The sequence below is a fragment of the Salmo salar genome, chromosome ssa03 (genome assembly GCF_905237065.1).
Source record: "Salmo salar chromosome ssa03, Ssal_v3.1, whole genome shotgun sequence".
NCBI lineage: Eukaryota > Metazoa > Chordata > Actinopteri > Salmoniformes > Salmonidae > Salmo > Salmo salar.
Window position 1 is genome coordinate 93,936,195 of NC_059444.1, and position 25,596 is coordinate 93,961,790.

At 42.3% G+C, this 25,596-nt stretch overlaps 2 protein-coding genes across 3 annotated transcripts; one reads left to right on the forward strand and one right to left on the reverse strand.

Annotated features, from left to right (window-relative positions):
• Positions 1 to 407: 407 nt before the first annotated feature.
• On the forward strand, positions 408 to 21,461 carry LOC106594201 (protein rogdi homolog). 2 transcript variants are annotated; one of them, XR_006769293.1, is made up of 12 exons: positions 408 to 634; positions 1,950 to 2,021; positions 4,018 to 4,100; positions 6,325 to 6,379; positions 9,107 to 9,187; positions 13,652 to 13,747; positions 15,785 to 15,883; positions 15,996 to 16,109; positions 16,250 to 16,299; positions 17,000 to 17,126; positions 17,507 to 18,270; positions 18,314 to 21,461. XR_006769293.1 is itself a non-coding variant. In XM_045715844.1 (11 exons), exons 1-11 carry the CDS (start codon positions 560 to 562, stop codon positions 17,546 to 17,548), a joined length of 894 nt encoding a protein of 297 aa, XP_045571800.1. In that variant the 5' UTR covers positions 408 to 559; the 3' UTR covers positions 17,549 to 21,461. The 2 variants fall into 2 exon arrangements, 1 of the variants encoding a protein (XP_045571800.1); XM_045715844.1 differs by having other exon boundaries at positions 17,507 to 21,461.
• On the reverse strand, positions 21,233 to 25,477 carry LOC106601948 (small integral membrane protein 22). Its single transcript, XM_014194389.2, has 4 exons — positions 25,231 to 25,477; positions 24,413 to 24,585; positions 24,274 to 24,338; positions 21,233 to 22,005 (listed from the first exon to the last, which is right to left on the reverse strand). Exons 2-4 carry the CDS (start codon positions 24,540 to 24,542, stop codon positions 21,958 to 21,960), a joined length of 243 nt encoding a protein of 80 aa, XP_014049864.1. The 5' UTR covers positions 24,543 to 24,585; positions 25,231 to 25,477; the 3' UTR covers positions 21,233 to 21,957.
• Positions 25,478 to 25,596: the final 119 nt, after the last annotated feature.

The following is a 25,596-nucleotide window of genomic DNA, read 5'->3' on the forward strand; positions in this document are numbered from 1 at the left end:
CGTCTTTATGTGGCTTATACAGGTGATGTTGAAATGACAGTTGGGCCCTTTCTGTGCAGGGACGGTGAAACTGTATGGATCTGGGATATTTATGTGAAACATCACGGCTTTTTGTGCAGTTTATTAAATCCTCTAGTGATTTAAATGGTGTGTTATCATGAAACTCACACACACAGTAGTGAGAACATATTGTTTTCACAAGGGAACACAGATCTAATTCAGTTGATATAGATTGCAATCGGTACTTGATTAAACAGTACTGTTGTGTTTTGAGGTCGACCGAGGGAGAAAAGCTTAGGGGCCTGCTGCCTTTCACTGAGGTATAGTAAGAACTGCCTGCTCCAACCTCTCTCTTCCGCTTTTCTTGGCCTGCTGCGGAAAATGGTTTAATGTGACGCAAACCGGAAGTGCATTCCCAAAGAAGGGATTAGGGGGCGGGGCCAAGATTAATTGTTAATGTGTGACTAAACTATCTTGCTGAACGTAAACACAACCCTAGAAGAAGACGGGTTGAAGATCTTCTGGTTTACATACTTGGTGGACCAGTCTGCCTGCGGGAATGCTCAATCCTCAAAGATCTTTATCTGAACTACCAAAGATGTCGGGTCCAAGCCAAGCCGAGAGGGCTGTTTTGGTAAGCAGAACTAGAAGGGTCGGTATCATGACAAGCTAGCTAACAACATAAATGGGTTAACCTTGGCTAGCTAGTTATTCACCGACGTCTAGCTAGCTATTTTGCTAGCCAACTATTGATTGTTATTGTTATATGAGTATATTTTCTCATGCGATCTTCTTGCGTGATTAAAAGGGACATTAGGGACACCTGCTCTGTCCATGACATAGACTGACCAGGTGAAAGCTATGATCTCTTGTCACTTGTTAAATCCTCTTCAACCAGTGTAGACGAAGGAGAGGACTTGAGACAGGTTAAATAAGGATTTTTAAGACTTGAGAGATGGTGTGTATGTGTGCCATTCAGAGGGTGAATGGGCAAGACAAAAGATTGAAGTGCCTTTTGAACGGGTATGGTAGTAGGTACCAGGTGCACTGGTTTGTGTCAAGAACTGCAAAGCTGCTGGGTTTCCCACGCACAACAGTTTCCTGTGTGTATCAAGAATGTTCCACCACCCAAAGGACATCCAGCCAACTTGACACAACTGTGGGAAGCATTGGAGTCAACATGGGAGTCAGCATCCCTGTACGACTCAATATTAGGAAGGTGTCCTTAATGTTTTGTACACTCACTGCCGTAGCGCCTGACAGTGCCAAGAATAAAACTGCTCTGCTGCCTTGCGTCGGCAAGCTCTGTTCTGCTGGTTGTCAATGACAACGTGATATACAGTATGATCCAAGTCCTCATAAGTCACATTGAATGATTGTCACATTTACAGCCTTCGATGGGTGAGGTCACTGCTGCCCTGCCAACCCCATATATCTAGCTTTCTGTACACCGCTCCACCTATAGATCCATAGGTGTCAAGCGTCACATTCAGTCCTCAAGGGTGGGCTTCATCCAAGAACTCCCCAGTGAGAGAAGATATATGCAGGGCTTTCTATATAGCTAGCTAGTATACAGAAGCAGGTCTCTTAAAGCTACTGGTATGTATGTAGATACACAGGCACAAGAGCAACATGTCTCTGTTGCTTCCTGTCAGATGACATTTCTACCATAGAATTAGAGTGAATCATTGTAATGCTATGATTCCTGCATTCAGGGAAGTAGACCCACAGCATTCTCAGAACACCAGTGGAATTGTAATTGGAACCATGATCATGTGATCATTCTAGAACTGAATAAGCCTATCTATCTGTCCCTATCTCTGCTGACCATCCCTATCTCTGCTGACCATCCCTATCTCTGCTGACCACCACAATAACTATCTTGTTTGTCTCCTCTCTCTCCCTTTCACCCCTCTCGTTCTCTCCCTCCCTCCCTTCCTTCCCTTCAGGAGGAGGAGTTTAACTGGTTGCTGAAAGAGGAGGTTCATGCTGTTTTGAAGCAGCTCCAGGATATACTGAAGGTAAATATTAACTCTGGGGTGAAGTTTCTCTTTGGTACAGATCTAAGATCAGCTTCCTCTCTCCCTATCCTAACCTTACCGTTAGTGGGGGGAAATCCCAAACTGATCCAAGATCAGTAGGATCAACCTCACCCAACAACTAAGTATTGGCTCCATAGGATCAAAGAGCTCCGATCACAAGACAATGGTGTCACTGAGGTGTCTTAACACGGCTGAGTTGTCAATATTGGGTTGGACCTAGCTGTGGTACACTGACCCCATAGCCATAGAGGAGGTACACTGACCCCATAGCCATAGAGGAGGTACACTGACCCCATAGCCATAGAGGAGGTACACTGACCCCATAGCCATAGAGGAGGTACACTGACCCCATAGCCATAGAGGAGGTACACTGACCCCATAGCCATAGAGGAGGTACACTGACCCCACAGCCATAGAGGAGGTACACTGACCCCACAGCCATAGAGGAGGTACACTGACCCCACAGCCATAGAGGAGGTACACTGACCCCACAGCCATAGAGGAGGTACACTGACCCCATAGCCATAGAGGAGGTACACTGACCCCATAGCCATAGAGGAGGTACACTGACCCCACAGCCATAGAGGAGGTACACTGACCCCACAGCCATAGAGGAGGTACACTGACCCCACAGCCATAGAGGAGGTACACTGACCCCACAGCCATAGAGGAGGTACACTGACCCCATAGCCATAGAGGAGGTACACTGACCCCACAGCCATAGAGGAGGTACACTGACCCCACAGCCATAGAGGAGGTACACTGACCCCACAGCCATAGAGGAGGTACACTGACCCCACAGCCATAGAGGAGGTACACTGACCCCACAGCCATAGAGGAGGTACACTGACCCCATAGCCATAGAGGAGGATACTTTAACAGGAGATTATCATGACTAATGATAAACCATGTAGAACAAATGCATTTCAAGACATTTCAACTTTGGCTAGGTTGTTGTGTAACTAAATTCTTCAAATGTTGTTTGATTTTGGTGTACTGTTGTCAGAGTTGATTGCTATTTGTATTCACGCTTCTCAAGACATTTTATTGAGTTATTGATGGAGATATTTACAATGCTGTAACTAGATTGTGTACAGGTTTACTATACTGAACCAAAATATAAACGCAACATGCAGCAATTTAACTGATTTTACTGAGTTACAGTTCTAATGAGGAAATCAGTCAAATTAAATATATTCATTAGGCCATAATCTATGGATTTCACATGACTGGGAATACAGATATGCATCTCTTGATCACACATACCTTGCAAAAAATTGGGCCTCACAATGGGCCTCAGGATCTCGTCACGGTATTTTTGTGCATTCAAATTACCATAGATTAAAATGCAGCTGTGTTTGTTGTCCATAGTTTATGCCTGGCCATACCATAACCCCACTGTCACCATGGGGCACTCTGTTCACAACGTTGACATCAGCAAACCGCTTGCCCACACAACGCCGTACACGTGGTCTGTGGTTTGCAAATTCTCTAAAACGAGGTTGGAGGTGGCTTGTAGTAGAGAAATGAACATTCACTTTTCTGGCAACATCTCTGGTGGACATTCCTGCAGTCAACATGGCAATTGCACGATCCCTCAACTTGAGACATCTGTGGCGTTGTGTGACAAAACTGCACATTTTAGAGTGGCCTTTTATTGTCCCCAGCACAAGGTGCATCTGTGTAATGTTATGCTGTTTAATCAGCTTCTTGATATGCCACACCTGTCAGGTGGATGGATTATCTTGGCAAGGAGAAATGCTCATTAACAGGGGTGTAAACAAGTTTGTGCACAAAATTTGAGAGAAATACTTTTTTTGTGCGTATGGAACATTTCTGGGATCTTTTATTTCAGCTCATGAAACCAACATTTTACATGGTGTCTTTATATTTTTGTTCAGTGCAGATTGTGTCTATATAACTAGATTGTGTACTAGATTGTGTACTAGATTGTGTACTATGTTTATGTCACCAGGAGGCATCCAGGAGGTTCTTCATTCCCACCCCAGGACTGGAGAGCCAACTGAAACAGGAGAACTTCATCCTGGGCAGCTCAACGTAAGACTTGGAGGGATTCATTGCTTGATTTGATTGGTTAATTGATCAGTTGGGGGATTGATTGGTTGAGTTAGTGACTTTGATTCTTTATTAGCCATTTTAAAAACATTAAATGTGTCTCCTTGATTCATAGCAATACAATAGACAATGTAAGACAGAAAACATGAATATAATGTACATTATAAGAAACCCCGTCTCGTCCAGCCTAATGAAGATCTGTTGTTAACACATGACATAGATTAGAAACGCATGTTGGGTTATGTTATTTACCTTTACATTCCTTCTGGGGGCGGCAGGTAGCCTAGTGGTTAGAGGGGTGGCAGGTAGCCTAGTGGTTAGAGGGGTGGCAGGTAGCCTAGTGGTTAGAGGGGTGGCAGGTAGCCTAGTGGTTAGAGGGGCGGCAGGTAGCCTAGTGGTTAGAGGGGTGGCAGGTAGCCTAGTGGTTAGAGGGGTGGCAGGTAGCCTAGTGGTTAGAGGGGTGGCAGGTAGCCTAGTGGTTAGAGGGGCGGCAGGTAGCCTAGTGGTTAGAGGGGTGGCAGGTAGCCTAGTGGTTAGAGGGGTGGCAGGTAGCCTAGTGGTTAGAGGGGTGGCAGGTAGCCTAGTGGTTAGAGGGGTGGCAGGTAGCCTAGTGGTTAGAGGGGTGGCAGGTAGCCTAGTGGTTAGAGGGGTGGCAGGTAGCCTAGTGGTTAGAGGGGTGGCAGGTAGCCTAGTGGTTAGAGGGGTGGCAGGTAGCCTAGTGGTTAGAGGGGTGGCAGGTAGCCTAGTGGTTAGAGGGGTGGCAGGTAGCCTAGTGGTTAGAGGGGTGGCAGGTAGCCTAGTGGTTAGAGGGGTGGCAGGTAGCCTAGTGGTTAGAGGGGTGGCAGGTAGCCTAGTGGTTAGAGGGGTGGCAGGTAGCCTAGTGGTCAGAGGGGCGGCAGGTAGCCTAGTGGTTAGAGGGGCGGCAGGTAGCCTAGTGGTTAGAGGGGTGGCAGGTAGCCTAGTGGTTAGAGGGGTGGCAGGTAGCCTAGTGGTTAGAGGGGTGGCAGGTAGCCTAGTGGTTAGAGGGGTGGCAGGTAGCCTAGTGGTTAGAGGGGTGGCAGGTAGCCTAGTGGTTAGAGGGGTGGCAGGTAGCCTAGTGGTTAGAGGGGTGGCAGGTAGCCTAGTGGTTAGAGGGGTGGCAGGTAGCCTAGTGGTTAGAGGGGTGGCAGGTAGCCTAGTGGTTAGAGGGGTGGCAGGTAGCCTAGTGGTTAGAGGGGTGGCAGGTAGCCTAGTGGTTAGAGGGGTGGCAGGTAGCCTAGTGGTTAGAGGGGTGGCAGGTAGCCTAGTGGTTAGAGCAGGTAGCCTAGTGGTTAGAGCAGGTAGCCTAGTGGTTAGAGCAGGTAGCCTAGTGGTTAGAGCAGGTAGCCTAGTGGTTAGAGCAGGTAGCCTAGTGGTTAGAGCAGGTAGCCTAGTGGTTAGAGCAGGTAGCCTAGTGGTTAGAGCAGGTAGCCTAGTGGTTAGAGCAGGTAGCCTAGTGGTTAGAGCAGGTAGCCTAGTGGTCAGAGCAGGTAGCCTAGTGGTTAGAGCGTTGGGCCAATAACTGAAAGGTTGCAAGATCAAATCCCAGAACTGACAAGGTACAAATCTGTCGTTCTGCCCCTGAACAAGACAGTTAACCAACTGTTCCTAGACTGTCAATGTAAATAAGAATTTGTTCTTAACTGCCTTGCCTAGTTAAATAAAGGTAAAATAAATAAAAAATATATATAAAATTCTCACACAACATGCATAACCAAAGCAAGTTATTTTCTAATGGTCTTTTTTGGGGGGGTAATGTGATATAATCTATAGAGCACGAAAATAGGCTTATTATTGATGCCCTGTTGCACCTATTTAAAGTGCAGAAGCCAGTCCCAACATCTCGTGTGTGTGTGTGTGTGTTTGTGTGTGTGTGTGTGTGTGTGTGTGTGTGTGTGTGTGCTTCAGGTCCATGGCTGTACGTACTGTATGTGTCTTGGTTGAGGGGAAACCCCAGTCTGTTAACATTTGTTATAGTGGAGGGCTTATTTATACATTACACAACCTTCTGTTTACAGACATCAACAACAAGTTTCTAATCTGCCGGGACTTGAGTCTATGACAAGGTGACATTATGACATAGGACTCAGGTCAACAGTAGTGTAGTGTGTAGGGGATAGGGTTCTATCTGGGACTTCCACAGTGTCATTATTACAGTCTTGTGAGTCCTGCTGTCTTGTCTTCGCAGCATGGACCAGGTGAAAGGAGTACTGACTCTACAGGGAGAAGCCCTGACTCAAGCTGTGAGTCTCCTTTCTCTGGTTGTACACTATTCTCTGTAAACAGTCTCACTGGCAGTGTTTGGCTGTGTTTTAGTAGAGAACATGTTACTATGTCATGTTCTTTCTGTAATGTGTTTTAGTAGAGAACATGTTACTATGTCAGGTTCTTTCTGTAATGTGTTTTAGTAGAGAACATGTTACTATGTCAGGTTCTTTCTGTAATGTGTTTTAGTAGAGAGAACATGTTACTATGTCAGGTTCTTTCTGTAATGTGTTTTAGTAGAGAGAACATGTTACTATGTCAGGTTCTTTCTGTAATGTGTTTTAGTAGAGAACATGTTACTATGTCAGGTTCTTTCTGTAATGTGTTTTAGTAGAGAGAACATGTTACTATGTCAGGTTCTTTCTGTAATGTGTTTTAGTAGAGAGAACATGTTACTATGTCATGTTCTTTCTGTAATGTGTTTTAGTAGAGAACATGTTACTATGTCAGGTTCTTTCTGTAATGTGTTTTAGTAGAGAGAACATGTTACTATGTCAGGTTCTTTCTGTAATGTGTTTTAGTAGAGAACATGTTACTATGTCAGGTTCTTTCTGTAATGTGTTTTAGTAGAGAGAACATGTTACTATGTCAGGTTCTTTCTGTAATGTGTTTTAGTAGAGAGAACATGTTACTATGTCAGGTTCTTTCTGTAATGTGTTTTAGTAGAGAGAACATGTTACTATGTCAGGTTCTTTCTGTAATGTGTTTTAGTAGAGAGAACATGTTACTATGTCAGGTTCTTTCTGTAATGTGTTTTAGTAGAGAACATGTTACTATGTCAGGTTCTTTCTGTAATGTGTTTTAGTAGAGAACATGTTACTATGTCAGGTTCTTTCTGTAATGTGTTTTAGTAGAGAACATGTTACTATGTCAGGTTCTTTCTGTAATGTGTTTTAGTAGAGAACATGTTACTATGTCAGGTTCTTTCTGTAATGTGTTTTAGTAGAGAACATGTTACTATGTCAGGTTCTTTCTGTAATGTGTTTTAGTAGAGAGAACATGTTACTATGTCAGGTTCTTTCTGTAATGTGTTTTAGTAGAGAGAACATGTTACTATGTCAGGTTCTTTCTGTAATGTGTTTTAGTAGAGAGAACATGTTACTATGTCAGGTTCTTTCTGTAATGTGTTTTAGTAGAGAACATGTTACTATGTCAGGTTCTTTCTGTAATGTGTTTTAGTAGAGAGAACATGTTACTATGTCAGGTTCTTTCTGTAATGTGTTTTAGTAGAGAGAACATGTTACTATGTCAGGTTCTTTCTGTAATGTGTTTTAGTAGAGAGAACATGTTACTATGTCAGGTTCTTTCTGTAATGTGTTTTAGTAGAGAACATGTTACTATGTCAGATTCTTTCTGTAATGTGTTTTAGTAGAGAACATGTTACTATGTCAGGTTCTTTCTGTAATGTGTTTTAGTAGAGAACATGTTACTATGTCAGGTTCTTTCTGTAATGTGTTTTAGTAGAGAGAACATGTTACTATGTCAGGTTCTTTCTGTAATGTGTTTTAGTAGAGAGAACATGTTACTATGTCAGGTTCTTTCTGTAATGTGTTTTAGTAGAGAACATGTTACTATGTCAGGTTCTTTCTGTAATGTGTTTTAGTAGAGAACATGTTACTATGTCAGGTTCTTTCTGTAATGTGTTTTAGTAGAGAGAACATGTTACTATGTCAGGTTCTTTCTGTAATGTGTTTTAGTAGAGAGAACATGTTACTATGTCAGGTTCTTTCTGTAATGTGTTTTAGTAGAGAGAACATGTTACTATGTCAGGTTCTTTCTGTAATGTGTTTTAGTAGAGAACATGTTACTATGTCAGGTTCTTTCTGTAATGTGTTTTAGTAGAGAGAACATGTTACTATGTCAGGTTCTTTCTGTAATGTGTTTTAGTAGAGAGAACATGTTACTATGTCAGGTTCTTTCTGTAATGTGTTTTAGTAGAGAGAACATGTTACTATGTCAGGTTCTTTCTGTAATGTGTTTTAGTAGAGAACATGTTACTATGTCAGGTTCTTTCTGTAATGTGTTTTAGTAGAGAACATGTTACTATGTCAGGTTCTTTCTGTAATGTGTTTTAGTAGAGAACATGTTACTATGTCAGGTTCTTTCTGTAATGTGTTTTAGTAGAGAACATGTTACTATGTCAGGTTCTTTCTGTAATGTGTTTTAGTAGAGAACATGTTACTATGTCAGGTTCTTTCTGTAATGTGTTTTAGTAGAGAGAACATGTTACTATGTCAGGTTCTTTCTGTAATGTGTTTTAGTAGAGAGAACATGTTACTATGTCAGGTTCTTTCTGTAATGTGTTTTAGTAGAGAGAACATGTTACTATGTCAGGTTCTTTCTGTAATGTGTTTTAGTAGAGAGAACATGTTACTATGTCAGGTTCTTTCTGTAATGTGTTTTAGTAGAGAGAACATGTTACTATGTCAGGTTCTTTCTGTAATGTGTTTTAGTAGAGAGAACATGTTACTATGTCAGGTTCTTTCTGTAATGTGTTTTAGTAGAGAGAACATGTTACTATGTCAGGTTCTTTCTGTAATGTGTTTTAGTAGAGAGAACATGTTACTATGTCAGGTTCTTTCTGTAATGTGTTTTAGTAGAGAGAACATGTTACTATGTCAGGTTCTTTCTGTAATGTGTTTTAGTAGAGAGAACATGTTACTATGTCAGGTTCTTTCTGTAATGTTCACCTTTTGTCTTCACAGGACATCAATCTGAAAACTGCTAAAAGCAACCAAGTGATGCATTTCACATTCAGGGATGATAAGCACTGGAAATTACAACAGGTACTGTGTGTGTGGTGTGTTTCAAGTTGTAAAGTCATGTGCATAAGGACAGTGAAAGGCCTTTGTTGCAGCCTCTAAACCAAGGATCATCAACTAGATTCAGTCCCAACTTTTTGTTGAGAGGAGGGTTGGGATTCAGAACAAAATAAAACAAATATTTATAGATTGTGAATTCAAATCAAATGTATTTATATAGCCCTTCGTACATCAGCTGATATCTCAAAGTGCTGTACAGAAACCCAGCCTAAAACCCCAAACAGCAAGCAAAGCATGTGAAAGAAGCACGGTGGCTAGGAAAAACTCCCTAGGAAAAACTCCCTAGAAAGGCCAAAAACCTAGAGAGGAACCAGGCTATGAGGGGTGGCCAGTCCTCTTCTGGCAGTGCTGGGTGGAGATTATAACAGCACATGGCCTAGATGTTCAAATGTTCATAAATGACCAGCATGGTCAAATAATAATAATCATAGTAGTTGTCGAGGGTGCAACAAGCATTGACCACAAGAACCCTAAACAGATATAATATTAGACTAAAACATAATCATTTCAAACCTTGATTACATTTGGGGACATTGCCCTGCGTCGGGTGCCGTCTTCCAGATGGGACGTTAAAACGGGTGTCCTGACTCTCTGTGGTCATTCAAAATCCCTTGGCATTTAATGTCAGAGTAGGAGTGTACACCCTGGTGTTATGGCTAAATACCCAACCTGGCCACATTCCTAAATTCCCATCTCTCCCTCAGATCTAATAATACTGACCCTGTCTCAGATCTAATAATACTGACTCTGTCTCAGATCTAATAATACTGACCCTGTCTCAGATCTAATAATACTGACTCTGTCTCAGATCTAATAATACTGACCCTGTCTCAGATCTAATAATACTGACTCTGTCTCAGATCTAATAATACTGACTCTGTCTCAGATCTAATAATACTGACTCTGTCTCAGATCTAATAATACTGACCCTGTCTCAGATCTAATAATACTGACTCTGTCTCAGATCTAATAATACTGACTCTGTCTCAGATCTAATAATACTGACTCTGTCTCAGATCTAATAATACTGACCCTGTCTCAGATCTAATAATACTGACCCTGTCTCAGATCTAATAATACTGACCCTGTCTCAGATCTAATAATACTGACCCTGTCTCAGATCTAATAATACTGACCCTGTCCCTGTCTCAGATCTAATAATACTGACCCTGTCCCTGTCTCAGATCTAATAATACTGACCCTGTCCCCGTCTCAGATCTAATAATACTGACCCTGTCTCAGATCTAATAATACTGACCCTGTCTCAGATCTAATAATACTGACCCTGTCTCAGATCTAATAATACTGACTCTGTCTCAGATCTAATAATACTGACCCTGTCCCTGTCTCAGATCTAATAATACTGACCCTGTCCCTGTCTCAGATCTAATAATACTGACCCTGTCCCCGTCTCAGATCTAATAATACTGACCCTGTCCCTGTCTCAGATCTAATAATACTGACCCTGTCTCAGATCTAATAATACTGACTCTGTCCCCGTCTCAGATCTAATAATACTGACTCTGTCCCTGTCTCAGATCTAATAATACTGACCCTGTCTCAGATCTAATAATACTGACCCTGTCCCCGTCTCAGATCTAATAATACTGACTCTGACCCTGTCTCAGATCTAATAATACTGACCCTGTCCCTGTCTCAGATCTAATAATACTGACCCTGTCTCAGATCTAATAATACTGACCCTGTCTCAGATCTAATAATACTGACCCTGTCTCAGATCTAATAATACTGACTCTGTCTCAGATCTAATAATACTGACTCTGTCTCAGATCTAATAATACTGTCCCTGTCTCAGATCTAATAATACTGTCCCTGTCTCAGATCTAATAATACTGTCCCTGTCTCAGATCTAATAATACTGACCCTGTCCCTGTCTCAGATCTAATAATACTGACTCTGTCCCTGTCTCAGATCTAATAATACTGACTCTGTCCCTGTCTCAGATGTAATAATACTGACCCTGTCCCCGTCTCAGATCTAATAATACTGACTCTGTCCCCGTCTCAGATCTAATAATACTGACCCTGTCTCAGATCTAATAATACTGACTCTGTCCCTGTCTCAGATCTAATAATACTGACCCTGTCCCTGTCTCAGATCTAATAATACTGACTCTGACCCTGTCTCAGATCTAATAATACTGACCCTGTCTCAGATCTAATAATACTGACCCTGTCTCAGATCTAATAATACTGACTCTGTCTCAGATCTAATAATACTGACTCTGTCTCAGATCTAATAATACTGACTCTGTCTCAGATCTAATAATACTGACTCTGTCTCAGATCTAATAATACTGACTCTGTCTCAGATCTAATAATACTGACTCTGTCTCAGATCTAATAATACTGACTCTGTCTCAGATCTAATAATACTGACTCTGTCTCAGATCTAATAATACTGACTCTGTCCCCGTCTCAGATCTAATAATACTGACTCTGTCCCCGTCTCAGATCTAATAATACTGACCCTGTCTCAGATCTAATAATACTGACCCTGTCTCAGATCTAATAATACTGACCCTGTCTCAGATCTAATAATACTGACTCTGTCTCAGATCTAATAATACTGACTCTGTCCCCGTCTCAGATCTAATAATACTGACTCTGTCCCCGTCTCAGATCTAATAATACTGACCCTGTCTCAGATCTAATAATACTGACCCTGTCTCAGATCTAATAATACTGACTCTGTCTCAGATCTAATAATACTGACCCTGTCTCAGATCTAATAATACTGACTCTGTCTCAGATCTAATAATACTGACTCTGTCTCAGATCTAATAATACTGACTCTGTCTCAGATCTAATAATACTGACTCTGTCTCAGATCTAATAATACTGACCCTGTCTCAGATCTAATAATACTGACCCTGTCTCAGATCTAATAATACTGACTCTGTCTCAGATCTAATAATACTGACCCTGTCCCTGTCTCAGATCTAATAATACTGACCCTGTCCCTGTCTCAGATCTAATAATACTGACCCTGTCCCCGTCTCAGATCTAATAATACTGACCCTGTCCCTGTCTCAGATCTAATAATACTGACCCTGTCTCAGATCTAATAATACTGACTCTGTCCCCGTCTCAGATCTAATAATACTGACTCTGTCCCTGTCTCAGATCTAATAATACTGACCCTGTCTCAGATCTAATAATACTGACCCTGTCCCCGTCTCAGATCTAATAATACTGACTCTGACCCTGTCTCAGATCTAATAATACTGACCCTGTCCCTGTCTCAGATCTAATAATACTGACCCTGTCCCTGTCTCAGATCTAATAATACTGACCCTGTCTCAGATCTAATAATACTGACTCTGTCTCAGATCTAATAATACTGTCCCTGTCTCAGATCTAATAATACTGACCCTGTCTCAGATCTAATAATACTGACCCTGTCTCAGATCTAATAATACTGACCCTGTCTCAGATCTAATAATACTGACCCTGTCTCAGATCTAATAATACTGACCCTGTCCCTGTCTCAGATCTAATAATACTGACTCTGTCCCTGTCTCAGATCTAATAATACTGACCCTGTCCCTGTCTCAGATCTAATAATACTGACTCTGTCCCTGTCTCAGATCTAATAATACTGACTCTGTCCCTGTCTCAGATGTAATAATACTGACCCTGTCCCCGTCTCAGATCTAATAATACTGACTCTGTCCCCGTCTCAGATCTAATAATACTGACCCTGTCCCTGTCTCAGATCTAATAATACTGACCCTGTCCCTGTCTCAGATCTAATAATACTGACCCTGTCTCAGATCTAATAATACTGACTCTGTCCCTGTCTCAGATCTAATAATACTGACCCTGTCCCTGTCTCAGATCTAATAATACTGACTCTGACCCTGTCTCAGATCTAATAATACTGACCCTGTCTCAGATCTAATAATACTGACCCTGTCTCAGATCTAATAATACTGACTCTGTCTCAGATCTAATAATACTGACTCTGTCTCAGATCTAATAATACTGACTCTGTCTCAGATCTAATAATACTGACTCTGTCTCAGATCTAATAATACTGACTCTGTCCCCGTCTCAGATCTAATAATACTGACTCTGTCCCCGTCTCAGATCTAATAATACTGACCCTGTCTCAGATCTAATAATACTGACCCTGTCTCAGATCTAATAATACTGACCCTGTCTCAGATCTAATAATACTGACCCTGTCTCAGATCTAATAATACTGACTCTGTCTCAGATCTAATAATACTGACTCTGTCTCAGATCTAATAATACTGACTCTGTCCCCGTCTCAGATCTAATAATACTGACTCTGTCCCCGTCTCAGATCTAATAATACTGACTCTGTCCCCGTCTCAGATCTAATAATACTGACCCTGTCTCAGATCTAATAATACTGACTCTGTCCCCGTTTCTCCCTCAGATCCAGGATGCTAGGAACCATGTGAATCAGGCTCTGCAGCTGCTGAGTGGTAGAGATGAGAGCTACCACTTTAAGACTGGGGCTGAGGTCAACAAGGTAGGAACACACACACACACACACACAGCTACCACTTTAAGACTGGGGCTGAGGGTAATGAGGTTAGTTTCCACCAGGGAAAACACTGATAATTACTGTCAGAAATAAACTGCTTTCTGTGTCATAGCGGAGCTAACAGATATAACAGAGCTATCAGGGAAGTGGTTTTCCTCTATTTTCTATGTCAACACTACACATCCTTAGTCTACACTACACATCCTTAGTCTACGCTACACATCCTTAGTCTACGCTACACATCCTTAGTCTACACTACACATCCTTAGTCTACGCTACACATCCTTAGTCAACGCTACACATCCTTAGTCTACGCTACACATCCTTAGTCTACGCTACACATCCTTAGTCTACGCTACACATCCTTAGTCTACGCTACACATCCTTAGTCTACGCTACACATCCTTAGTCTACGCTACACATCCTTAGTCTACGCTACACATCCTTAGTCTACGCTACACATCCTTAGTCTACGCTACACATCCTTAGTCTACGCTACACATCCTTAGTCTACGCTACACATCCTTAGTCTACGCTACACATCCTTAGTCTACGCTACACATCCTTAGTCTACGCTACACATCCTTAGTCTACGCTACACATCCTTAGTCTACGCTACACATCCTTAGTCTACGCTACACATCCTTAGTCTACGCTACACATCCTTAGTCTACGCTACACATCCTTAGTCTACGCTACACATCCTTAGTCTACGCTACACATCCTTAGTCTACGCTACACATCCTTAGTCTACGCTACACATCCTTAGTCTACGCTACACATCCTTAGTCTACGCTACGCTACATATCATTGCACTACACATCATTGGACTGGACTACACATCATTAGACTACACATCATTAGACTAAACTACACGTCACTACACATCATTAGACTACACATCCTTAGACTAAACTACACGTCACTACACATCCTTAGACTACACATCCTTAGACTACACATCCTTAGACTACACATCCTTAGACTAAACTACACGTCACTACACATCCTTAGACTACACTACACATCCTTAGACTAAACTACACATCCTTAGACTACACATCCTTAGACTACACATCCTTAGACTACACATCCTTAGACTAAACTACACGTCACTACACATCCTTAGACTACACTACACGTCACTACACATCCTTAGACTACACATCATTAGACTAAACTACACGTCACTACACATCCTTAGACTACACATCCTTAGACTAAACTACACGTCACTACACATCCTTAGACTACACATCCTTAGACTAAACTACACGTCCTTAGACTACACGTCCTTAGACTAAACTACACGTCACTACACATCCTTAGACTACACATCCTTAGACTACACATCCTTAGACTAAACTACACGTCACTACACATCCTTAGACTACACTACACATCACTACACATCCTTAGACTACACATCCTTAGACTAAACTACACGTCACTACACATCCTTAGACTACACATCCTTAGACTACACATCCTTAGACTACACGTCCTTAGACTACACGTCCTTAGACTACACGTCCTTAGACTACACGTCCTTAGACTAAACTACACGTCACTACACATCCTTAGACTACACATCCTTAGACTAAACTACACGTCACTACACATCCTTAGACTACACATCCTTAGACTACACTACACCTTCTTAGACTACACCTCCTTAGACTACACCTCCTTAGACTACACATCCTTAGACTACACTACACCTCCTTAGACTACACCTCCTTAGACTACACCTCCTTAGACTACACCTCCTTAGACTACACCTCCTTAGACTACACCTCCTTAGACTACACCTCCTTAGACTACACCTCCTTAGACTACACCTCCTTAGACTACACCTCCTTAGACTACAACTTTGCTCCACCATGTACCTGTTCATTACCTAGAACAACTTTTCCATCCCAGAGTGCATCTCTTCACCAGATAATTTCCTCTGTATCTCCGGTTGTGTTGTTCCTAGTTGATCACTGTAGTTGATGCTGACTGATGATGTCGTTGTTGTAGCTGATGGACGCGGTGATGCTCCAGCTGACCAGGGCTCGTAACCGCCTCACCACTCCAGCTGCCATGACCCTGCCGGAGCTGGCCACCAGCGGCCTCATGGTGAGTCTGCCATAGGTCATAGGTTATAGGTCATAGCAGAGAAACCGGTCTCGCCGTCTACTGTGTGCAATTTACATCACAATCTCTTTCTTTCTTCCCCCCCTTTCTCCAGAAAATGTTCACTCCTCCAATGCCAGGTGATGTGATGGTGAACTTCTATATCAACCTGAGTAAGCTGTGTCTGACTGTCTACCAGCTGCACGCAATGCAGCCCAACACCACCAAGGTACACATTCACACTCTCCTGCAGATACAGTCTGCGGATCAAATCCAGCCCTGAGACAACAAGATCACAGCTGTTAGTTCTGTAATCACATGTGGTATTGTGCAGATGCATCAGTTTGTCTACCTCTGGTGTTTCAACAGAACTTCAGGCCTTCTGGAAGCTCTGTGTTACACAACCCTGGAGCCATGTTGTAAGTTCTGTTTGATAACGGTTCACATCGTGTCAGTCACTAACACTTTAGATGGGCTGTCTGTGGTCAGTACACACAGGATCTTTTCATGTCCATTCATATCTTATTGATGTGAAGATATTAGTGTGTCTCTAACAATACTAACTACCGTTTTAAAAATGTATTTCTGTCACTAGTCAGCAGCATAATAAATGATGCTTGTTGGGTCTACCACGGGTCCTCTCATTTCTGAATACTTTCACACACACAGTTCCCAACTGTTTTAACACATACAGTGCCATTTCCAATACACCCAACTGTTTTAACACATACAGTGCAATTTCCAATACACCCAACTGTTTTAACACATACAGTGCCATTTCCAATACACCCAACTGTTTTAACACATACAGTGCCATTTCCAATACACCCAACTGTTTTAACACATACAGTGCCATTTCCAATACACCCAACTGTTTTAACACATACAGTGCCATTTCCAATACACCCAACTGTTTTAACACATACAGTGCCATTTCCAATACACCCAACTGTTTTAACACATACAGTGCCATTTCCAATACACCCAACTGTTTTAACACATACAGTGCCATTTCCAATACACCCAACTGTTTTAACACATACAGTGCCATTTCCAATACACCCAACTGTTTTATTTTGCTGTTTTATTGTTGAACTCTTTCCCTGCTGTCTCCCCCAGTGAGCTGAACAATGCTAAGTTTGAGGTGAGCCAGGTTCACAAGGTGGAGTGTGTTGTCCCCTGGCTCAACAACACCCTGGTCTTCTTCACCATCTCCCTGCAGCTCTGTCAGCAGCTCAAGGACAAGGTGGGTGACGTGTGTGGCAGCAGGACACTTTTTCAACACTCCATTGGTCCACAGAACACACTGAAGTGAATGAGTAGCTGTGATATTGGCATAGATTGAGGCTGGGTCCGTTGGTATGAAGTAGATGATTCACCTTGTTCAAGTGTGTCTGTAACTAAAGAAATGTCAGACTCGGAAAAGAGAAGACAGGGAGAGCTGTTTTGCTTCTGTGAAAAGTTCTAAATGGTATGAAAAGGTGCTTATTGGAAACAAGAGTCTAAATCGACTGAGAAGCAGAGAAGATGTGGCCAAGCCACTTGTTTTGTGATCTATATTATAAAGTCTTTATTATATTGGCTTACCATGACACATTAACTGGATTTTTCTCCTCCTCCTTCTAGATTTCCGTCTTCTCTAGTTTCTGGAACTACCGACCATTCTAACCTCCTGCAGCTAGCTGACCGTCAGAATGCCTAGGTGTTCTAACCTCCTGCAGCTAGCTGACCGTCAGAATGCCTAGGTGTTCTAACCTCCTGCAGCTAGCTGACCGTCAGAATGCCTAGGTGTTCTAACCTCCTGCAGCTAGCTGACCGTCAGAATGCCTAGGTGTTCTAACCTCCTGCAGCTAGCTGACCGTCAGAATGCCTAGGTGTTCTAACCTCCTGCAGCTAGCTGACCGTCAGAATGCCTAGGTGTTCTAACCTCCTGCAGCTAGCTGACCGTCAGAATGCCTAGGTGTTCTAACCTCCTGCAGCTAGCTGACCGTCAGAATGCCTAGGTGTTCTAACCTCCTGCAGCTAGCTGACCGTCAGAATGCCTAGGTGTTCTAACCTCCTGCAGCTAGCTGACCGTCAGAATGCCTAGGTGTTCTAACCTCCTGCAGCTAGCTGACCGTCAGAATGCCTAGGTGTTCTAACCTCCTGCAGCTAGCTGACCGTCAGAATGCCTAGGTGTTCTAACCTCCTGCAGCTAGCTGACCGTCAGAATGCCTAGGTGTTCTAACCTCCTGCAGCTAGCTGACCGTCAGAATGCCTAGGTGTTCTAACCTCCTGCAGCTAGCTGACCGTCAGAATGCCTAGGTGTTCTAACCTCCTGCCGCTAGCTGACCGTCAGAATGCCTAGGTGTTCTAACCTCCTGCAGCTAGCTGACCGTCAGAATGCCTAGGTGTTCTAACCTCCTGCAGCTAGCTGACCGTCAGAATGCCTAGGTGTTCTGTCCAAATCCTTCACACCAACCAACCCAGATAAAAGGGATGTCTTGAAAATATTGTCTGATTTGAAGTGGGTTTTGTTTGTATAATTTACAGGAGAACAGCCGGATCAAAGTCCATATACATTACCAGTGTTTAGTATTCCAGGGTTTAGGGCCCATCTGTGTGTTACAGCTGCTTTAATTCAGTCCCAAATCAACCCCTAGACCCTACCCTCTAGACTACACTCCCTACTTGTGAAGAAAGTATAGGACTAAGCAATATGGTGGAGCTACTACCATATTGGTATATCTATCCAATACATTCAGTGTTACCCCTAGTTGGGGGTCGTTAGCACAATGACTGGAAGTCTATGGGAATGAATATAGGGGAAACACTGCATGACGGGAAGTCTATGGGAATGAATATAGGGGAAACACTGCATGACTGGAAGTCTATGGGAATGAATATAGGGGAAACACTGCATGACGGGAAGTCTATGGGAATGAATATAGGGGAAACACTGCATGACGGGAAGTCTATGGATATGAATATAGGGGAAACACTGCATGACGGGAAGTCTATGGATATGAATATAGGGGAAACACTGCATGACTGGAAGTCTATGGATATGAATATAGGGGAAACACTGCATTCTGATCTAGACAAGTAGGGACTAGGGGTTGATTTAGGATTGGGTGCATGTATCTCTGTGCGTCATCTGTTGTATTTTGTTGTATAGTACTAACTAACTTGGTTGGACCTCCCTGTTGTATAGTACTGACTTGGACCTCCCTGTTGTATAGTACTAACTGACTTGGACCTCCCTGTTGTATAGTACTAACTGACTTGGACCTCCCTGTTGTATAGTACTAACTGACTTGGACCTCCCTGTTGTATAGTACTAACTGACTTGGACCTCCCTGTTGTATAGTACTAACTGACTTGGACCTCCCTGTTGTATAGTACTAACTTGAACCTCCCTGTTGTATAGTACTAACTGACTTGGACCTCCCTGTTGTATAGTACTAACTTGGTTGGACCTCCCTGTTGTATAGTACTGACTTGAACCTCCCTGTTGTATAGTACTGACTTGGACCTCCCTGTTGTATAGTACTAACTGACTTGGACCTCCCTGTTGTATAGTACTAACTGACTTGGACCTCCCTGTTGTATAGTACTAACTGACTTGGACCTCCCTGTTGTATAGTACGTACTGACTTGGACCTCCCTGTTGTATAGTACGTACTGACTTGGACCTCCCTGTTGTATAGTACTAACTGACTTGGACCTCCCTGTTGTATAGTACTAACTGACTTGGACCTCCCTGTTGAATAGTACTGACTGACTTGGACCTCCCTGTTGTATAGTACTGACTGACTTGGACCTCCCTGTTGTATAGTACTGACTGACTTGGACCTCCCTGTTGTATAGTACTGACTGACTTGGACCTCCCTGTTGTATAGTACTAACTGACTTGGACCTCCCTGTTGTATAGTACTAACTGACTTGGACCTCCCTGTTGTATAGTACTGACTGACTTGGACCTCCCTGTTGTATAGTACTGACTGACTTGGACCTCCCTGTTGTATAGTACTGACTGACTTGGACCTCCCTGTTGTATAGTACTGACTGACTTGGACCTCCCTGTTGTATAGTACTAACTGACTTGGACCTCCCTGTTGTATAGTACTAACTGACTTGGACCTCCCTGTTGTATAGTACTAACTGACTTGGACCTCCCTGTTGTATAGTACTAACTGACTTGGACCTCCCTGTTGTATAGTACTAACTGACTTGGACCTCCCTGTTGTATAGTACTAACTGACTTGGACCTCCCTGTTGTATAGTACTAACTGACTTGGACCTCCCTGTTGTATAGTACTAACTGACTTGGACCTCCCTGTTGTATAGTACTAACTGACTTGGACCTCCCTGTTGGATAGTACTAACTTGGTTGGACCTCCCTGTTGTATAGTACTGACTTGGACCTCCCTGTTGTATAGTACTAACTGACTTGAACCTCCCTGTTGTATAGTACTGACTGACTTGGACCTCCCTGTTGTATAGTACTGACTGACTTGGACCTCCCTGTTGGATAGTACTAACTTGGTTGGACCTCCCTGTTGGATAGTACTGACTTGGACCTCCCTGTTGTATAGTACTAACTGACTTGGACCTCCCTGTTGTATAGTACTAACTTGAACCTCCCTGTTGTATAGTACTAACTGACTTGGACCTCCCTGTTGTATAGTACTAACTTGAACCTCCCTGTTGTATAGTACTAACTTGGACCTCGTTATGAATCAGCTTGTGTTGTTGTTTTAGTCTGAAACACTTCTCTTGTTACGGAATACTAACGTTCCTCCTCTCCACATAGTTATACCCTTTTCACACTATAATAGCGACCAAAAATGTGCTGTAGTAGCTCAGATATGTTTTATTTGATGGTTTATTTGGGTAGGGACCGATACAAACACGGTTCCAGCATCTATGGTTAATGAGTAACCAGATCAGCTTGGTTTGCTCAGCAGTGTGAAAAGGTATTGGAAACATTTGTCAAGCAGATTGTCATACTGTGGTAAATAATACTGTTATTTTGTGTAGACTACGCTACTCATCAGAAGTATATGTTTGTGACATGAAACAGTGTTACCGTGACTCTTCATGGTGATATTAACTTGTAGGTTTCTGACTCTATATTCCTTGGCATGATGCTTTATGTCACGTATAAAGGAAAACGGACATTCCCAGCTTTGAAGGGTAAACCTTCATGCCTCCTCAACGATAAGCTATTATTCGTCATTGTATCAGTTAATTTCAATGTATGTGTTGTTAGCTAATGTTTTTATTTATTCAATTGTTTGTTTGCACTTATGTTACTTTGCCTTGATGATTCCCTGTGAAGTGAATATCCATTCCAATGCTGAACAAAAATTATTATTACTGCAAGTGTTTTCATTTATTTTGACATGTATACATGTATATGTTGTGGACCATATGATCTATTATCTGTGCAGTAAAGAGATGTTATACAGGAGTGTTCGCTCAGTCAATCAGGACAGATTCAATACAAAATATTATTGAATCATACAATGTACATGTTTCAACATTCAATTATATTGTTAATATAATTAACTACATTAAAGTCATTGAATCAATACTACTACAATATCTATCATTCCTCATTACATACACTTAAGAAGTTATGTTTAAAGTACACAAACGAAGTAGAAAAGTTTGACTTTGTGAACTGGTGTTGATTCCACTACATAAAGGGTGGTGCCTAGTTGTTAGTGAAAGCCCTTTCATCTTCTGGTTGTGACACTCAGTGACTGTTTTCACCTAGCTCTCCTTTCTGGCGTCCTAGCAACAACCGCTAGCCGTGCAGGGAACAAGTAAACTGATTCATATGACCTCCAATGACTTTCCACCATTAGACGGCAGCTAAAACGGGTTACCACAGGGAGTGCAACATTTTCCACCAGTCAGAGTAAATAGAACCAGAATGAAAACAAGTTATACAACTCTTGGTTTGGCACACAGATAAAGGTGAAATATAAAGTGCATCTAAAAATATGAATAAGATTAATTATAGAAAGGACTAATCAATTTTCTAAGTGTCGTCATTGTGGAATCTTCCATTCTGTTCCAAGTTTCTTTCAGGTCTCCATTCCAAAGTTTTCATGACCCACTTTGTGTCTTCTAGGCTGTTGGGAAACACAGAGAGAGAGAGGAGGGAAAATCATGTATCTTTCAAGACATCTTTATTCAGAGGAAAAACAGTGAACACCTGTCTGACACAGACGGCACACAGACTCCTTGATACAGCCATGCTAAATCTGGTCTAAAACAGACCCTCTATTGTAGGATGTAAATGACTCAAACTGATGGGTCTTCACCACAGACTCCTTGATACAGCCATGCTAAATCTGGTCTAAAACAGACCCTCTATTGTAGGATGTGAATGACTCAAACTGATGGGTCTTCACCACAGACTCCTTGATACAGCCATGCTAAATCTGGTCTAAAACAGACCCTCTATTGTAGGATGTGAATGACTCAAACTGATGGGTCTTCACCACAGACTCCTTGATACAGCCATGCTAAATCTGTGGTCACAAAAACAAACCCTTTATTGTAGGATGTGATCATGTGACTGACTCAAACTGATGGGTCTTCACCATGATACAAGACAGGATAGCGTCTGAATGACCATGATACAAGACAGGATAGCGTCTGAATGACCCTGATACAAGACAGGATAGAGTCTGAATGACCATGATACAAGACAGGATAGAGTCAATGACCATGACACATGACAGGATAGAGTCTGAATGACCATGACAGGATAGAGTCTGAATGACCATGACACATGACAGGATAGAGTCTGAATGACCATGATACAAGACAGGATAGAGTCTGAATGACCATGATACAAGACAGGATAGCGTCTGAATGACCATGACACATGACAGGATAGAGTCTGAATGACCATGATACAAGACAGGATAGAGTCTGAATGACCATGATACAAGACAGGATAGAGTCTGAATGACCATGATACAAGACAGGATAGCGTCTGAATGACCATGATACAAGACAGGATAGAGTCTGAATGACCATGATACAAGACAGGATAGAGTCTGAATGACCATGATACAAGACAGGATAGAGTCTGAATGACCATGACACATGACAGGATAGAGTCTGAATGACCATGACACATGACAGGATAGAGTCTGAATGACCATGACACATGACAGGATAGAGTCTGAATGACCATGATACAAGACAGGATAGAGTCTGAATGACCATGATACAAGACAGGATAGAGTCTGAATGACCATGATACAAGACAGGATAGCGTCTGAATGACCATGATACAAGACAGGATAGCGTCTGAATGACCATGATACAAGACAGGATAGAGTCTGAATGACACGGCTTCATTTTGAATTGATTTGAAATATACAACAAATAAATACAACTCCCTCATTAACACTATGGGTGGCTGACATATCAGAAATGTGGGCCTGTGTGCTATCATGCCAACTCACACCAAACATGGTTGACAAGAGCACCAGATCTGAGACCAGGCTATAGATACCAACAGATCTGAGACCAGGCTATAGATACCAACAGATCTGAGACCAGGCTATAGATACCAACAGATCTGAGACCAGGCTATAGATACCAACAGATCTGGGACCGGGCTATAGATACCAACAGATCTGAGACCGGGCTATAGATACCAACAGATCTGAGACCAGGCTATAGATACCAACAGATCTGAGACTAGGCTATAGATACCAACAGATCTGGGACCAGGCTATAGATACCAACAGATCTGGGACCGGGCTATAGATACCAACAGATCTGGGACCGGGCTATAGATACCAACAGATCTGGGACCGGGCTATACATACCAACAGATATGGGACCAGGCTATAGATACCAACAGATCTGAGACCGGGCTATAGATACCAACAGATCTGGGACCGGGCTATAGATACCAACAGATCTGGGACCAGGCTATAGATACCAACAGATCTGGGACCAGGCTATAGATACCAACAGATCTGGGACCGGGCTATAGATACCAACAGATCTGGGACCAGGCTATAGATACCAACAAATCTGGGACCAGGCTATAGATACCAACAGATCTGAGACCAGGCTATAGATACCAACAGAACTGGGACCAGGCTATAGATACCAACAGATCTGGGACCAGGCTATAGATACCAACAGATCTGGGACCAGGCTATAGATACCAACAGATCTGGGACCAGGCTATAGATACCAACAGATCTGGGACCAGGCTATAGATACCAACAGATCTGGGACCAGGCTATAGATACCAACAGATCTGGGACCAGGCTATAGATACCAACAGATCTGGGACCAGGCTATACACACCACACATTTCTCACAGAAACAGGCCATTACATTTTATTGATTGATTGCTACATTACCTGTTCATCACAGCAGCAGCAGCAGCAGCGGATCAGAACCAGGACAACAAGCAGCAGAACCATGCCTGAAAGGATCAAGATGGACAGTCAATTGTGTGTGGGTGTGTGTGTGTGTGTGTGCGCGTGTGGGTGTTCCTACCGATGAAGATGAAGAAGACAGCGAAGGAGGCGATGTCCCAGTCAGACTGGAACAGCTGTTTAGACTGCAGTCTGGACACCACGTCTGTAAACTGATCCTTAAACTCTTCCTGTAGGTTCCTCTGGTCCATGGCTGTAGCTGGGCTAGAATTAGTCTCTGTAAGGGTTAACACACTGGAGAAGAACAATATAGGGTTTATTATGATTATAAAATACAGGACACACTGGGAGAAGAGACATGGTTCTAATATAGACTACAAGGTTTCTCTGGTCCATAACTGGAGCAGTCAGGGTTAATACAGGACACACTGGGAGAAGAGACTGTGGTAATTCTCTATAGACAATTACAATGCACCTGAATGGCTGACTATGTCGGTCTATAAATTAGGCCTAAAATATACAAACCAATGTTATTTCATTGTAAGGGAGATCATGCTGCATTTTAAAATGTACCTCATAAAATGGATCAGAGTTCAGCGTACCTGCTCTGACCTAGACACAGTACTTTTCTCCTGATCACTTTTACATAGACTACTATGATGAGATATAGACCAACTAGCCAAATACAGACTCTATTTTACATCTAAAAATGACTATATTTGCTTTTAACTTCTTTAACACAAGACCAAAATCATTATCGTTATGTCTGACTGACTGTAACATCTTGATGAATTACAGCCTCAGACTTTCACTTTTAAAGAATATTCCAAGATTACATATATATATATAATTTAACTTGAACACAAACAAATACAATAAACTCATATTTTCGGTAGTAATCAAACAAGTTTTTATATGTTTTTCCGAAGTTCATTGTACCTGTAACTCGAACAAGCTCCTGTTTTTTTTTCTCTCTTCTTCCGGGTACCTGTCCGACTGACGCACCTGTCGCTGTGTGAGTCACTGTACACTGATTTGCATGGGGCAAGGGTAGGTCGTTTGAATTCTGCTTGATTTCCTCCAAGTAGGTCTAAAGGTGTATTGTGATCATGGACTTACCGAATGTGAGAGATATTGCCAGTCATTTCCACCATTGCTCTTGGCCATGTCTTTTCAAAGGAAACTTTTATGATGTGACTGGAGGAAATAAAGTCAGAACAATTCATATGTGTGACGCATGTATATAAAACTAGGATTTGTCATAGCTACATTTCTGTTTTCATTGTAGTAAATTATAAATGTATT

Excerpts from the sequence above, each read along its gene's own strand:
- LOC106594201 (XM_045715844.1), top strand. The coding sequence starts at position 560 with ATGCTCAATCCTCAAAGATCTTTATCTGAACTACCAAAGATGTCGGGT. Across the intron at positions 635-1,949 it reads AAGCCGAGAGGGCTGTTTTG|GAGGAGGAGTTTAACTGGTT; the intron begins GTAAGCAGAACT and ends CCTTCCCTTCAG. Across the intron at positions 15,884-15,995 it reads TGGCCACCAGCGGCCTCATG|AAAATGTTCACTCCTCCAAT; the intron begins GTGAGTCTGCCA and ends CCCTTTCTCCAG.
- LOC106601948 (XM_014194389.2), bottom strand. The coding sequence starts at position 24,542 with ATGGACCAGAGGAACCTACAGGAAGAGTTTAAGGATCAGTTTACAGAC. Across the intron at positions 24,339-24,412 it reads TGTCTTCTTCATCTTCATCG|GCATGGTTCTGCTGCTTGTT; the intron begins GTAGGAACACCC and ends TGATCCTTTCAG. Across the intron at positions 22,006-24,273 it reads GCTGCTGCTGTGATGAACAG|CCTAGAAGACACAAAGTGGG; the intron begins GTAATGTAGCAA and ends GTTTCCCAACAG.